The 17,097-nt window shown below is 39.5% G+C and overlaps 1 protein-coding gene across 3 annotated transcripts in view; it reads left to right on the forward strand.

Moving 5' to 3' along the window:
• ERCC8 (ERCC excision repair 8, CSA ubiquitin ligase complex subunit) overlaps positions 1–10,169 on the forward strand; it is a 61,671-nt gene extending 51,502 nt beyond the window's left edge. For all 3 annotated transcript variants that reach the window (XM_046001023.1, XM_046001024.1, XM_046001025.1), the window contains one exon: positions 8,530–10,169. In XM_046001023.1, coding sequence (XP_045856979.1) covers positions 8,530–8,598 — 69 coding nt within the window. In that variant the 3' untranslated portion in view covers positions 8,599–10,169. The remainder of the gene's footprint in view (positions 1–8,529) is intronic.
• Positions 10,170–17,097: the final 6,928 nt, after the last annotated feature.

Consider the following 17,097-nt stretch of genomic DNA (forward strand, 5'->3'; position numbering starts at 1 on the left):
CACTCAGGCTCCCCAAGAAAGACTTTTTTAAAAGATTTTATTTATTCATTTGAGAGAGAGAGCAAGCACAAGCTGGGTGGGTTGGTGGGGGCGGGCAGAGGGAGAAGGAGAAGCAGACTCCCCACTGAGCAGGGGAGCCTGATGCAGGGCTTGATCCCAGGACCTAGAGATCATGACCTGAGTGGTTAACCATCTGAGCCATCCAGGCACCCCATGAGAGAGACTTTTATTTATTTTATTTTTTTTAAAGAGGGTTTTTTGTTTTTTTTTTAAGATTTCTTATTTATTTATTTGACAGAGAGAGATCACAAGTAGGCAGAGAGGCAGGCAGAGAGAGTGAGAGGGAAGCAGGCTCCCTGTGGAGCAGAGAGCCCGATGCGGGACTCGATCCCAGGACCCTGAGATCATGACCTGAGCCGAAGGCAGCGGTTCAAACCACTGAGCCACCCAGGTGCATGTCTGGCTGTTTTCACATTGTGAAAATAGTTTTCCTGTTATAATACTTTTGGAAAACCCAGAAAAATATTGAAAGAACAACTCAAATGTGTAAAATTGAATTACTGTTAACACTTTTCCTTTGCTTCATTCTTGCTTTTTCCTATGCATATATGGTTGCTTAAACATAGTTAATCTGGGCGCCTGGGTGGCTCAGTGGTTTAAGCCGCTGCCTTCGGCTCAGGTCATGATCTCAGGGTCCTGGGATCGAGTCCCGCATCGGGCTCTCTGCTCGGCAGGGAGCCTGCTTCCCTCTCACTCTCTCTGCCTGCCTCTCTGCCTACTTGTGATCTGTCAAATAAATAAATAAAATCTTTAAAAAAAAAAAAAACATAGTTAATCTGCTTGGACACACATCTTGGCATCCTACTTTACTAATTTAATAATAAACCTTCTTCCCTATCACTAATAACTATTTGTAAATTTGTGTTTTTTTGGTTTTGTTTTGTTTTGTTTTAAAGATTTTATTTATTTATTTGACAGAGAGATTACAAGTAGGCAGAGAGACAGGCAGAGAGAGGGGGGAAGCAGCCTCCCCACTGAGGAGAGAGACCGATTCGGGGCTCCATCCCAGGACCCTGAGATCATGTCCTGAGCCAAAGACAGAGGCTTAACCCACTGGGCCACCCAGGTGCCCCTGTAAATTTGTTTTTAAAATAACAGCACGCTCAGGGCGCCTGGGTGGCTCAGTGGGTTAAAGCCTCTGCCTTCGGCTCGGGTCATGATCCCAGGGTCCTGGGATCGAGCCCCGCATCATGCTCTCTGCTCAGCAGGGAGCCTGCTTCCTCCTCTCTCTCTCTGCCTGCCTCTCTGCCTACATGTAATTTCTGTCAAATAAATGAATAAAATCTTAAAAAAATAAAAATAAAAAAAATAAAATAACAGCACACTGTCATTTATATATCACAATTTACTTAAATATTTACTTATTTGGAGACATTTCTTTTGATCACTATAAACAAATCAAGATAACTATCCGTTTATAAATTGTTTATATTTCTGATTGCTTATTTGGATAGATTCCTAGAAGTAGATTTTATCTCTTGAGTTACCATTTATGACATTTTTAAGGTCTTTTTATTCACACACTTGAATTTTACCAATATATACTCCTCTGTCAGCTAGTCTGTTAGTGTCTTTTTTTTTTTTTTTTTTTTTTAAGATTTTGTTTGTTTATTTGAGAGAGAGAGAGCGAGCATGAGCAGGCCGGGAGAGGCAGAGGGAGAGGGAGAAGCACAGTCCCTGCTAAGCAAGGAGCCCGATGTGGGACTTGATCCCAGGACCCTGGATCATGACCTGAGCCGAAGGCAGCGGCTTAACCCACTGAGCCACCCAGGGGCCCCCATTAGTGTCTATCTTAGACATAAATTGATACAGATATGATCGATGGCCATGGGAGTAAAGACCCTTAAAAAAGTGGTAAACAAAAATGAATAAGACAGGGGCGCCTGGGTGGCTTGGTGGGTTAAAGCCTCTGCCTTCCACTTGGGTCGTGGTCCCAGGGTCTTGGGATCAAGCCCCGCGTCGGTTCTCTGCTCAGCGGGGAGCCTGCTTCCTCCTCTCTTTCTGCCTGCCTCTCTGCCAACTTTTGATCTCTGTCTGTCAAATAAATAAATAATAATTTTTAAAAATGAATAAGACATGCCCCCTGGTCTTAAGTAGTGGCCTCTGTATATTTTTGCTTCTGTGTTACACTGTCTAAAGGTGCTATTTTGGGACACCTGGGTGGCTCAGTTGGTTAAGTGGCTGCCTTCAGCTCAGGTCATGATTCCAGAGTCCTGGTATTGAGTCCCGCATCAGGCTCCTTGCTCAGCAGGAGGCCTGCTTCTCCCTGTCCTCTGCCTGCTGCTCCCCCTGCTTGTGCGCTCGCTCTCTCTCTCTCTCTCTCGCAATAAATAAATAAAATCTTTTCAAGAAAAGTAAAGGTGCTATCTTTCCCACCAAAGATTATTTTACTAAGCACTATTAATCATCTATATTTTTCTTATTATCTAGGATATAAGAAGTCAAATATCTAAAAACCAACATTTGTGTGTATAATTTTTTAAAGTAGGAAATACAAATAGTGCAGTTAGAAACACCTTGAGTTAATCTTACTCAAGTCTTCATATAAAAACAAAGCATCTTAAATGGAGATGAAAAGTATTGGTAGAGCAAGTTAAAATTCTAAAAACATTTTTCACATATTTAGTTCCTTTGTGAAAAAATGACTAAAACCACATGGAAATGAGTTTTTATGGGGGTGGTTGATAACATTTAGCAGCTTTTGACAAAATATATTTTATATCTGGATTTGCAACTGCTGTGGTTTACTGTAGTGTAAAGCCTGTGACTTATTTTGTTTTGGCCCTAATCCAAATAAAAGAGAGAAAACACACAGTGGTAAATCTTCAAGCAGCTGGCCAACTGCTGTATGAGTATTTTCAGATTTCATTACATATCTAATTTAGTTTATTATGGCTTTGATTAGTTTTGGTGTACAGCTGCTTTAAATGACTAAATATTCTTTTTTTATTAACATATATTATTTGCCCCAGGGGTACAGGTCTGTGAATCATCATCAGTCTTACACAATTCACAGCACTCACCGTAGCATATACTCTCCCCAATGTCTATTACCCAGCCACCCTATAACTCTGCCCCCACCACCCAGCAACCGTCAATTTGTTTCCTGAGATTAAGAGTCTCTTATGGTTTGAATGACTGGATATTCTTCTGTAAAATCTTAGTATGGTCAAATACTTTGGCTCAGCCATTTATTTTGCATTATTTAATCACTGCATCCTGTGGTTTAGGAATTACTATATGCAATAAACCCAAGTTAAAACACTATTAAAAAACCCAAAAAACAAAAAAGACCACTCGAGGCTGTATTAGGAAGTATAACAATCACTTACCAAATGAAAATAATAAAAATAAATTAAAAGTAAATCTATGACTTAAATATGGAAAAAGGATATTAGAAGAAAACTAAATTGCTTAATTTATAAAGAGTCTGTGACTCTGATGTTTTATTTATACAATGTAGTTATAGTGATAGTTTGAACTTCTTATCTAGAAGAATTTTTGCATATGGGAAACTAAACCGAACAAGTAGGAAAATAAATAGAGATTCGTAAAAAACAAGCTAGCTTTATATTTAAGTTTTTTTTTTAAGATTTTATTTATTTATTTGACAGATAGAGATTACAAATAGGCAGAGAGAGAGGAAGGGAAGCAGGCTCCCCGCTGAGCAGAGAGCCTGATGTGGGGCTTGATCCCAGGACCCTGGGATCATGACCTGAGCGGAAAGCAGAGGCTTTAACCCACTGAGCCACCCAGGCGCCCCTATATTTAAGTTTTAGAGCTATGAAACCTTATCTTTTAAAATATACTGTTTATACGTCTTAAGATAGCCATCATTCTTATAAAATGGTATGGAATAAAATTATTTTCATAAAACTTTAGTTTGAAAGATTCCTTTGAATATAGGTAGAACGTGAATATGATGATGGTTTAGATCTGAGAGAAGTCTGTCTGCACCAGACCCTACTCCTTACATGTATATTTACTATTTAACTCATATTTAAAAGTGTTTTTAGGGGCACCTGGATAGCTTAGTCAGTTAAGCCTTTGGCTCAGGTCATGATCCCAGATTCCTGAGACCGAGCCCCGGGTCAGTCTCCCTGCTCAGCGGGGAGTCTGCTTCTCCCTCTCCCTCTGCCCTGCTCATGCTCTCTCTTGCTCTCCCTCTCTCTCAAGTAAATAAATAAAATCTTTAAAAAATAAAAAAGAAGTGTTTTTATCTCAGCTCTCAAATAAATGATACTGCAGTTTCCCAGAACTGTGCAGGAACAACTTCAAAACAAAACATGGACATACATGCACACACACTCACTTAGTCTTCAGTTTCAGGTAAACTAAATAATAATCATATTGGCAGCTGGGTTTGAATCCCTGTTCTGCCACCCATTGTGGATTAAGGACAAGTTTATGGTATCTCCAAATATCAGAATCATCAAGCAAAATTGTTCTTCAGTTTCCTTTCAAATCTACCCTTGAGATAAGATTTGCTTCCCCATCAACCAAGACATAATTCCTTAGTGGCATTTCTTCTGATATGCAAGATAGAGGGGAAATTTAGTCATACTGTAAGAAATTGAAAGGCATTGGGTGATAGGGACAGGTTTTATGGTCTTTAAGCATAAATCTATATATTTAATTGGCAGGCTGTTTTATTATATTCTGAGGACTCTGCCTTCCTTTTACCCTCTTTTCCTAAAACTTGGTCATGATCAAGACAAGCCTATATAATGCCTAATCACTTTTTCCTTCCTGAGATCTATAGGGCAGCTACATTATAGTTCAAATCTGACCTCTCACCAAGAATCTTACTTTATTTTGATAGTCACACAATACATAGCTGTTTTATTTACCACTTGGTAGATAGTTGCAGTTGACCCTTAAACAACAAGGATGCTGGCACCCATCCCCATGCAATTAAAAATCCATATGTAACTTTCGACTCCTCCATAACTTAACCACTAAGCGTCTGCTCTTGACAGGAGGCCTTACCCACAACATAGTGAATTAACATATATTCTGTATATGTATTATATACTGTATTTTTACAATAAAGTAAGTTAGAGAAAAGAAAATGTTACTAAGAAAAGCATAAGGAAGAGAAAATACATTTACAATACTGTACTGTATTTATAAAAAAAAAAATCTGCATATAAGCGATCCACGTAATGCAAAGCCCTATTGTTCAGGGTCAGCTGTAATCATTTGCTGACACAGACAACCCTATTTTGCTCCCGTAGAGACTTCCCAATAATTGACAGTAGAGACTTCCCAGTAATTGACAGTAAGGAATTTAGAATATATCAAGATGTATATGTAGATGTAAGGGTTGGTTTTGTTCTTCCTTCCCATTATTTGGACCTGGACTAGATTCCTTGTAAATTACAGCTTCTCTGTCTCCTGACATTTACAAGTGTTTCTCAGGAGAACAGGCAACCTGGTGAGGTTCAAGCTCAGAAATGATGTCCACTAGAAGGAGATGTTACAGAGAAAACCTAAGTGCTAGATGGTCGTTAGACTTCATCTGTAGGTCTCAAATGATAATATGGGTACCACATCCATATATGACATTCTTACAGTAGCTTTTAATTACAAGTGTGTTTTATTTGTGATTTTTTTAGCAATAAAATAAAACTGGTCTACGGCCATACCACCCTGAACGCGCCCGATCTCGTCTGATCTCGGAAGCTAAGCAGGGTCGGGCCTGGTTAGTACTTGGATGGGAGCAATAAAATAAAACTGTAATCATACTATAATGCATTTATATTGTTATTCTTTATTACTATAAACAGTAAAATTTACAGTATTTGTGTATTAGTGTAGTATTTTTCAAAATTTATCAATATTTCATCTCAATTTTCACATAATCTGGTTTCTTTGCTCACCATAGCAATAATAATACAATAAAATATAATTTTGCTTCTCTCTTGAGTCTTCAAATGAAATTTAAATGTTTAATAGATTACATATTGGGCTTCCATAGTGAAATTAGGAGGCATGACCTTTGTGTGGTTTATTGACATTCAGAAACATTTTTGGGAGCTATCTAAGGCAGAGTTAAAGGCCTCTAAAGATAGAGTAGGGGAGAGGAATCTCCTAACCCCCAAGAACAATACATCTTCTTTCTTAAATTTTAATTCCAGTATAGTTAACAATGTTAGGTGAGTTTCAGGTGTATAATATAAGATTCAGCAGCAATTCTGTACAGTGAACATTTGGATGAAAAAATAGACTTAAGTGCAGTACAGTCATTGATTGCAAATCAGTGGACTGCTGCTAGAAATAAGTGAATAATTAGTTGAGGTTTGGTAATAGTTTTTTTTAATTTTTAATTTTTTATTAACATATCACAACACTAACCATAGCATATACCTTCCCCATTGTCTAAAACCCAGCCACCTTCTCCCTACACCCCTCCCCTCCTGCAACCCTCAGTTTGTTTTGTGAGATTAAGAGTCTCTTATGGGGGGCACCTGGGTGGCTCAGTGGGTTAAAGCCTCTGCCTTCAGCTCAGGTCATGATCCCAGGGTTCTGGGATCGAGCCCCGCATCAGGCTCTCTGCTTAGCAGGGAGCCTGCTTCCTCCTCTCTCTCTGCCTGCCTCTCTGCCTAGTTGTGATTTCTCTCTGTCAAATAAATAAAATATTTAAAAAAAAAAAGTCTCTTATAGTTTGTCTCCCTCCCGATCCCATCTTGTTTCATTTTTTCCATCCCTATCCCTTAAACCCCCCACTTTGCCTGTCAACTTCCTCATATCAGGGAGATTATATGATAATTGTCTTTCTCTAATTGACTTACTTCGCTCAGCGTAATACCCTCTAGTTCCAGCCACGTCGTCACAAATGGCAAGATTTCGTTTCTTTTGGTGGCTGTATAGTATTCCATTGTGTGTGTGTGTGTGTGTATATATATATACACACACACATATATACATATATATATATACACATATATGTGTGTGTGTATATACATATACACATATATATATACACATATATATAAAGAAGATGTGGTATATATATACCACATCTTCTTTATCCATTCATCTGTTGATGGACATCTGTGGTAATAGTTTTTTATCTGGACATGTGAGATATAATGGAATTTTGTTTGTACAACTGAGTCATGATAGGCAACATTAAGTTTAATAATGGTGCTGGTAGCGGGTGTTAGGTTTAGTAATAGATTCTGATCTGTAGCTTTAATAGCTATAATATAGCTTTAATAGCTATATAATATATATTATATAAGCTATATATATATTATATAAGCTATATAATATAGCTTTAATAGCCATAAGGAATATTTAAATTAATGTGTTCTTTTCTAGCTATCGTGGGTGATACTGGGGAATTCACTGGAAACTCACACTTTCTCTACTGTTATTATTGTTTAAATTTTATGATTCTAAATCATATCAAAAAGGCAGTGAACATGCTTAGACACAGTTTGGGGTTCCTCTTAACATAAAACATTGCTGTATGTTGTAAAAGGCAATATATAAGGTAATATATGAGTGGTCTCGGTGCTAATACATCATTGGATTTGGGGTCAGAATATATTTGTAGCAGATGTAAAAGCTGCAGAATAAGAAGCAAACCTGGCTCAGAATGATGAGATACTCAAAAAACTGAGACCATCGTAAAGCCCCTTAGTCATTTGCCAGAGAGTGAGGAGGTAGCCATCCAAAAAGTTTCCTCCGAGAGTGAATGGATCTGAAATGCCACACATAATTAAAATTCCTCTAGTTGCTGATTACTTTTATTAGGTAGGGCTCTCAGGTTGTAAGAATACAACTTTAACAGGAAAGATAACAAGTGCCTCTTATCTTTCAAAGAAATCTTCCTGGAAAACCTGTGAGCTAATGGCAAACCTGTTAGCATTTTTGACGTATTTTTCATGTACTTGGGAACTGCTTTACTAGCTATGAAAAAAATAAACTTCACTACGTAACAACTCACATTAGTTTTTGTACCAAAAATGGTTTTACTCAGTTTGATGAACACTTTATTCCCCATACATGGGTATTTGTGTATTTAAAGTCAGGTAGGCACATTAATACCTTGGGCTGTCAGGTCAGACTATAGACAAGTTCAGTCTTAGCCACATGGATGTTAATGGGCAGCCATCTCCAGATAATTCCAAAAAGTTGCAGAAATGCCATAAGCAATAGCTGCAGTGGGGGGGGGTGGGGGGGGTGGGGGGGTGTAGATGCATTTATGTATGTGTTTGTGAGGTAATTACTTTGAAGGAAACATAGGTAATTTGGATAAATTCTGGCTTGTCTATTTAAGATGTCTATTGCCTTACATTGTATGTGTGGTGTTACATTACTTTTATCATGAATTAACCATTATATTGTTACTTTCAAAATAATGTAATTGCTCTTCATTTTATAGATTTCATAACTATATTGTGAACCTAAAATTATGGGGCAAAACAATCAAATTTTCCTTTTTTCTCCCTTTTTTAGCCTACAACCAAATCACAAATAAATCCAGCATTTGAAGATGCATGGAGCAGCAGTGATGAGGAAGGATGATTCTCAATTCTGAGTACCTTTGTGTCTCTTTTGATGAAACTTTTAAAATGGGACTGTTTTTTTGTTGTTACTGTTTTCTTCCTATGTGATGACAGCTGAAGTACCCCTGAATTTGGCAATTTTTTTTCACCTGTGTTTTAAAATGAAGGTAGTATTTGTATGAAATCCTGAAGCAGACTTTTATATAGTTTATTTAATCAAAGATGTCTCCTTGATCCCAGTTGCTGTTGCCTGGGATGTCCCCTGTTGTTATAGTACTCTCTCTATACTGAACTTTCTCTTTTTTTTTTTTTTTTAACTTTCTCTTTTGAGACAGGTCCTTGACAACACCCTCCCTCCCTCTCCCCACCCCCACAGTGGGACCTTGAACACATTGTTTGAACTGTTAGATACAGTATCAGGATGAGCAAGTAAAGGTTATCAGCACTGACTTTCTACTACTGGCTGTACCATCACCTTGTTCATTTTCACTTTCAGTGATGCTTTTACTGAGGACAGTCTTATCAAAATGATAGTTGAAAAGTTAGCATCCTATTTTTAAATTCTTTTTTATTCATATGTTCAGTTTTTGCAATGATTTCATTTAGCCAACCATTGTCTAGCTTTAATTAAATATTTTTGGACTCAGTCCAAAAAGTGTGGGTCACAGAAGTTTGTTTTTTAAAATTTTTTTTAAAGATTTTATTTATTTGACAGAGAGAGAAATCAGAACTAGGCAGAGAGGCAGGCACAGAGAGAGGGGGAGGCAGGCTCCCTGCCGAGCAGAGAGCCCAATGCGGGGCTCGATCCCAGAACCCTGAGATCATGACCTGAGCCGAAGGCAGAGGCTTAACCCACTGAGCCACTCAGGCACCCGTCACAGAAGGCTTTTAACCTGGGGAAAATCCTATGTTTTCTTTATTTTAATGTGTCAGATGATAGCTTGTACTCATGCTTGATCTCCCTTTCTGAGAATCTTAATTAAGATATAACCAAGTCCTGTTTCATTCATTAAAGCAGAAAATGCCCTGGCAGGAATCTGGCTCAACATGAAATGTTGTCACAAAATTTCTACTTTATTGTCTTCTCTTCTTGTATAATAACCCACAAGTGATTATCATGAAGCTAATCTTACCTCCTCTCTTTCTTTTTGATTCTTATCAGCAGGAGACTAGAAAAAGAGGTTTTTATAGCTTGAATAACAAGTGTATAGTCATTGAGTTTTTTAAGTGTGTATGAAGTCTCTTATCAGACCTTTCTGGCCAAATGTTTAACATATGATTTTCTTAAGCCTTGACCATTATACTTCCCCACCCCACCCCTTGGAGAGGATACTTATGATCTTTGAGAATGCTATTGAAATTGGAATCTTTTTTTTATTTAAAAAAAAGTCTTCCTCTAAGCTGCAAATAACTATATCGCTTCTTTTTAGTTATATAACTATACATGCTGATTGTAAATAATTCAAACAACATTAAAAATTACAGAGGGGCGCCCGGGTGGCTCAGTGGGTTAAAGCCTCTGCCTTTGGCTCAGGTCATGATCTCAGGGTCCTGGGATCGAGCCCCGCATTGGGCTCTCTGCTCGGCAGGGAGCCTGCCTCCCCCTCTCTCTGTGCCTGTCTCTCTGCCTACTTGTGGTTTCTGTCTGTCAAATGGATTAAATCTTAAAAAAAAAAAAAAAAAAGATTTTAAAAATTACAGAATGTAATGCTCACCTGGAATCATATCACCCTAAGGTAACTACTGTTATCATTTTGGTGCCATTCTTCCATGCATCTTTTTATGCGATATATAATTTTATGTAACGGGATGTTTGGCTTGTTGTTGCTAACATGGAAATCCTCTTCTCCCACATCAGCACCTCCCTCCCCATCCAACAATCCACAGTATTAACCACGTGTTCGGCAATCCACATTATTAATTAAGTATGTGTTTTTCTTTTTTTTTTTTTTTATTTTTTTAAAGTATGTGTTTTTCACATTACAATCCTATATGGACCTATATAGTCATAGAGGGAGAAATATTTTTATTTTGCAAAAATTGAATATATACAGTTCTTTCTTGATTTTTTTTTTCAGTTATAGCTCATAGAAATCTCTGTCATTTGGTATAAATAATTGTGTCGTCTCTATTTTTACTTTCTGTATTCTTGAATCTCTAGCCTTCAGAGCCTTGATCTTGGGGATACAGCCCCCTCCCCGGACTAGCTAATTCCTAGAGATAACAAAGGACTCCATTGGGAGCATGCCTTTGATATACAAACCAACCAATCCAGAGTCCATACCCCCAATCCTCATACACCAAGGCAATATTCCCCCTGCCCTAACTCACTCCAGGGCTACCCGTATGTGCCAGCATCTACTGAAATTATTCAAACTACTCACTGCTAAACTTACTCAGTGTACTTACCCTGCCTCATTCAGTCCTTCCCATGAACACTCCAGTAAAGGCTCTACTGAGCCATGTTTTGCCCCTCCTTTGAGAGGTAGACTCCTCACCATCCCTGGTCCTTCCCCTGTGGCTAAATAGCATGATATACCATGTCTTCTGATTTTAGGGATTTGTGACTATAAGCTGCTTCCTTCATGAAGTCGTTTCTGTGTCTGCATGTCTTACCACACCTGATGAGAACAAATCTCAGGTGAAAATCCTAACACAGAAGGCACAGCAGGCTGGGTGGTTTGACATCAAATGGAAATGATATGTCCTTAAACTTCACCAGGCTTACTAACCGAATCCAACAGTCAGTGGCCACTGTGTGAAAGAGCACTCCTGATTTTGGTACACTTGCTGCTTGGTGGCTACTGCGCTGTGTTGTTTTTGTTGTTGTTATTGTTGTTGTTGGATGTTGCCTTGATTTCCTGATCTAAAGGGGGCACTCAACATATTTCCCCACGTTGGTAGACTACCCAGAGTCCAGGACAGAACCCATGAGGGTGTATAGGTTATTGGCTACATTTTGAAAAGGTCCCTCTGAAGAGGTTGAGAAGTAACTACCTTCCTAATGCTGTGGGAGTTGAATCCACTGACGGGGGAGCACTGACGAGCAGTGAGGCCATCTCAGTCATGGGGATGAAAGTACCTAGTGTCTGGAACATTAAAGTCTGGATCTGCTTGCTACTGTCTCAAATGATTCGTTCCCCAAATCACTGAGATGTATAAGGTCCTGTGTCTGGAGGCCAGTGGCACAGTGTTTAATTGTAAAGGGGAGAAAGAGAAAAGAGCATCTGGTTCTAGCTCTCCACTGAAAACCCTGAAGAGCTTAAGACCTCTCTTAAGAGCTACTGCTTATCAGCATGCAAAGGGTCTCCTGCTCAAAACAAAAACAAAGCAGCAACAACAAAAACGTGCAAGATAAAGCTGATGCCACAACTGCTGTCCAAAATGTGGATTGTAGCTCCTCTAAGATAGATTGGGACATCCTAGAGAAAGGGGCTGCTGCTCACAGCCGACACCACTCAGGACCTCCAGGAGCTTATCAGACAAACATCTAAAGGATTAAAAAAAGAAGGAGAAGAAAAAAAGGTTAGCTGTCTAGAAATACAAGCCCTTCTAAAAGATTCTGTTTTTTAAAGGGAGTGTGAGGAAAGGACTAAATATTCTGTGGACCGGGCCATCCCAGGGAGAGATTGCCTAGAGTCATCAGACCCTGCTTTTCCTCTTATCAGCTGGAGGAAAAAGAAAGTAAAGACTAGGTCTTCAAGGGGCAAAAGCCTGAAACAGAGAAAACAAAGGAAAAAGACTCCCATTGTCAGTAGGCACAAGCCCAGGGGGAAAAAACAGGGACTTTAAATCTTAGACACTAAGCCACTCTAGCAAACACAGTGCAGGTCCTAGAAATACTTACTGACTTAAAAACAAAAACAAAAAAAAGCAGGCCCTTGGATACAGGGGGAGAAAGTAAAAAGTAATTAAGTAATATATACATATAATATAATAATATATTCGTGTATCTAATACATATATATTAGAGATATATATATACATATATTAAAGTTTTATAATGTAATTGGAAATCCAAAATTTATACACTAAAATTAATATACTAAAGACTTTATATAACAAAAATACCCAAGAGGGTAACCTTATGGGGGATTACTATAAATATTAATGCCATGGTCCCATCCATTGGCCTCTCCATACCCAATATGAACCAGTGGGATTATTGATTCTGTTCAAACAACTGGTAAATATTTTGCTCTTATAGATATGGCTAATGTGTTGTTTAGTATCTATTTCAGTAGCCTCTCAGCTGCAGTTTGCTCACCTCACACAGACACAAGGAGACTTTCCCAGGCTACCCATCAGGTAAGCTTTGTCATCACATACAATCTGTAGACCAGATCTCAATACATTTGCCTTTTTCCAGGAGCACAGGTATGACATTACATTGATGACATCCTCTTCTAAGGAGACTCATTTGATGTACTCATTTAGGATATATGGTTCCAACATCTTTTAGTACTTTTGGGTTTATGATATCAACATATTCTTTATTTACAAATGTTACTTTCAAATTAAAATCAGCAGGGTTAGTGCCCTCAATATCTCCAATAAAGAGATTTGGGCAATCTCTTGTTATGCATCCTGGAGTCTCTGGACCTTTAGGATAGCCATAAGTTGCCCAAGGGCTTCTGATGCAAGAAACTGCCCTTCTCAGCCCTATACTGTATCCTATTAAGACAAGAAAAAAAATACAGGGGCACCTGGGTGACTCAATTAGTTAAGCCACTGCCTTTCGCTCAGGTCATGATCCTGAAGTCCTGGGATTGAGTCCCGCATCCGGCTCCATGCTTGGTGGGGAGTCTGCTTCTCCCTCTTCCCTTCCCATGCTCTCCCTTTCTTTCTCATTCTCTCTCTCTCTCTCTCTCAAAAAAAATAAAATCTTTAAAAAAAAGAAAAAGAAAAAAAATACATGCAGGGTTCTCTGGAAAATAGGGGCTCTCACAGACCCTGAGCCTTTGACCTTTCATACCCAGCTGCGTATTAAGCTTTAAGTCATGAAAACAGCCCACCAGAAACTCAGGACAACTACCAACGACTCCTTAAGGTAGGATAGAGCAAATCTGGGCTCTCTTGTATATCCCATCTGCAGCAGGAGGTGGCTCTCTCTATCCTTGGTCCTTTGCCGGATGACATGGTGCGGGAGGATGTCACCCCTCTCCTAGATCACTTGGCTGCCTGGGAAGACACTTGGGATTAACTGAATGAACAGCAGTGGGAGTGATAGAAGTACCTAGACTATACAGGCAGCACTGCTAGCCATCATTCATGATGGAACTCAGTGGAATGTTGCTGCTTTCCATCTCTTAGTCCAGATATCACTAATAAAGGACAGGACCCAAACTTCATGCAGTCATCTTAGTACATGATGCCCTGGCCAATAAGTGGCTTCATCTTTACATTAATTATAAACTGTTGGGCCATTGCCTAAAAATTGTCCTTTTCAGGGAGAAACAAACAAGCAAACTCTAGGATTCTCTTTCCTTACAGGTACCCAAAATCTAAATCACACATCTCCAGCTATATTAAGGTCACCATACAGTGCCTTGCCTGGACACTCCATATTACTTTCAGAGTTAAAGACATTACTTATAATAAGGAAGACACGCATTTTACTTATCAAAATACACAATGCTAGTCTTTTGGAAAGGGTATTCAATAGAACTTTCATGTCCCTATTAGGTCCCAAAGAGCTGGTTTAATTGACAGATATAAGGGCCTTCTCAAATACTTCCTTTTCGACGGGTAAACAGTCCCCTAAAGGGTCTCTGTCTTGCTCCAGGCCTTATTTTCTCTTAATTGAAGGCCCTTTGGCCAAATTATACCCCACACCAACTTAGAAAGCTTTTCCATTGCCCTTTCCTGTATTTAAAGGGAGAAGTGTCTAAGTGCCATACATATAAACATTTATTATTTTTGAGACCCTTTTTTAATGTTTTTGCCTGTCTTTATAAATTGTTTATCATTCCCCTATCCCAGAAGGGCTGGAGGCCATAGCAAGGGCACATACTCTTCTGGGACCCATTATCCAGATTGTCCATGGATTAGACAGCTATTCATCTAATATGTGACTCATTTGAGCCTAAACTTCCACCAAAAAACAAAACCCAATAAGGTATAGCAACATACCTTTCTGTTGACTTTTGGTCTTATTACCACTGGTCTGCGTGATTTCATTAATTTGCAATCTGGAGATCCAAACCCTCTAAATAAGCCATTGTTGCAAATGGCTTATTGTTGCAAATGTTGCAAATGACCCACATCACCTCAAGTGGGTACCCCTTTGGAAAGGATACCCCAGTTTCACATCCTAGATGATGTTGCCCCAGTCCAAGACCTCACTGTTAGGAGGTGAGCCCACGGGTACTTATGAGCTGCCTCTCCCAAGGCACAAATTGGACACAGGACATTTTTTCTTTTCTTCCTTTGATATTAGGGTTCCCATTATGGTTCTGAGCTTACTGTCTGCTTAGCCCATGATCCAGCTACAGTCTTTGTTCCCTGCCAAAAGGTACACTCCTGGGGCACCCGGGTGGCTCAGTGGGTTAAGCCTCTGCCTTTGGCTCGGGTCGTGATCTCAGGGTCCTGGGATCGAGCCCCACATCGGGCTCTCTGCTCAATGGGGAGCCTGCTTCCCCCTCTCTCCGCCTGTCTCTCTGCCTACTTGTGATCTCTGTCCGCCAAAGAAAGAAAGGAAGAAAGAAAGAAAAGAAATTTAAAAAGAAAAGGGGTGCCTGGGTGGCTCAGTGGATTAAACCGCTGCCTTCGGCTCAGGTCATGATCTCAGGGTCCTGGGATCGAGCCCGCATCAGGCTCTCTGCTCCGCAGGGAGCCTGCTTCCTCCTCTCTCTCTGCCTGCCTCTCTGCCTACTTGTGATCTCTCTATCAAATAAATCAATAAAATCTTTAAAAAAAAAAAAGAAAGAAAAAGGTACACTCCTGCCCTCTCATGCTTGTAGGGAAATCTGGTAAAGGTTACTATTTTCTTCCTTTCTAAATATTAGTGGAGGTTATTGCCTTCTCCTTAGGCACTTGCCTCATTACAGTAAAATCCTTCAACTCTCTGGGGAGAGAACTAGGTACTGCCGAAGATTTTTCTTCCTCTCATTTTGATCTCCCACCATGACCACCACAACCATTCTTTTCCCCTTGGCTACCTGATACCACTAATCGGTACATATACTTTACTAACATACCATTTCATACCCTGCAACAAAATAACTGCTGGACCTACCACCTTGATGTATATATAACTCATACTTTTAACATATTTTGAAACTCTACCAAGATATTGTTAGAAACTGCAAAAACTTCAAATCTATTTTCTTGGCTAATAGCCTCTTATGCCATACTCTCCACTAGAATCACCTCTAAGTTCCTTGATATGATGCAGTTGTATTAATTACATTTTCTTATTTTCTGTATTCTTGCTACTCTGGCATTTGTGGCTTTCATCCTGGCAACACTGCCGCTTTCCAGTACTAACTAATTTCCAGAGATAGCAAATGACTCCCTTGAGAGTGAGTCTCTGATATACACCCTCTCAATCCTGAGTCCCCACCCACAACCATCTCCTTTATCAAACTCAGTTTGATCAAACACACCAATGCAGTATTCTGGGTGCCCTAAATCACTGCAGGCCCAGGCCCCAGACAACTAGGGAACACTCCAATAGGCCAGAGACCAACAGTATTATTCAAACTCTCCAATCCTAAATTTATGTAGTGTACCTACCTGCTTCATCTATTCCTTGCCACAAAACCCCAGCAGAGGCTCTGGGCCTTGCTCTCCCTCTCTGCCTCCTGACTAGCCATAGTCCTTCTCTATGTGGCCCTGCATGGCATAGTGAGCCCTGCCCCCTGGTTCTGGGGGTCTGTGGTATTAACTTTCTTCATGACAATCATTTCTCTGTCTTTGTATCTTAGAACAAATCCCAGGACAAAATTGAACACACTAAGTCATTCTTTTTATTAACTGCCCAATACTCCATCCTGTGAGTGTACCCACAATTTCTTTAGCCAGTCCCCTGTTTAGGACAACGTGTATAAGAGCAAAGATTGTGAACAACCTCTTTTTCCTTAGGTGATGTATTTGGGGGATATCTGTAGTTATTAAATATCTTCTTTTCCGGGGCACCTGGGTAGCTCAGTGGGTTAAGCCTCTGCCTTCAGCTCAGGTCATGATCTCAGGGTCCTGGGATGGAGCCCCACATTGGGTTCTCTGCTCAGCGGAGGCCCTGCTTCCCCTTCTCTCTCTGCCTGCCTCTCCACCTACTTGTGATCTCTGTCTGTCAAATAAATAAATAAAATCTTAAAAAAAAAAAAAAAGTAATGGAATACCTGAAGATATTTTGCCTAAAACTTACCATATCAGTTGATTTATTATTTCAGCTAGTTGGCTTTCATCCAGTTACTTTGCCCTTTTCCACATGGTAAAGGCATACTGTGCCTGCTTTTAATTTTGAAACTATTATGTCCACTTTCTTCTGGATTCTGTTCTTGTAAATGAGAACTCC

Source organism: Meles meles, chromosome 3 (assembly GCF_922984935.1).
Source record: "Meles meles chromosome 3, mMelMel3.1 paternal haplotype, whole genome shotgun sequence".
NCBI classification, from domain to species: Eukaryota; Metazoa; Chordata; class Mammalia; order Carnivora; family Mustelidae; genus Meles; species Meles meles.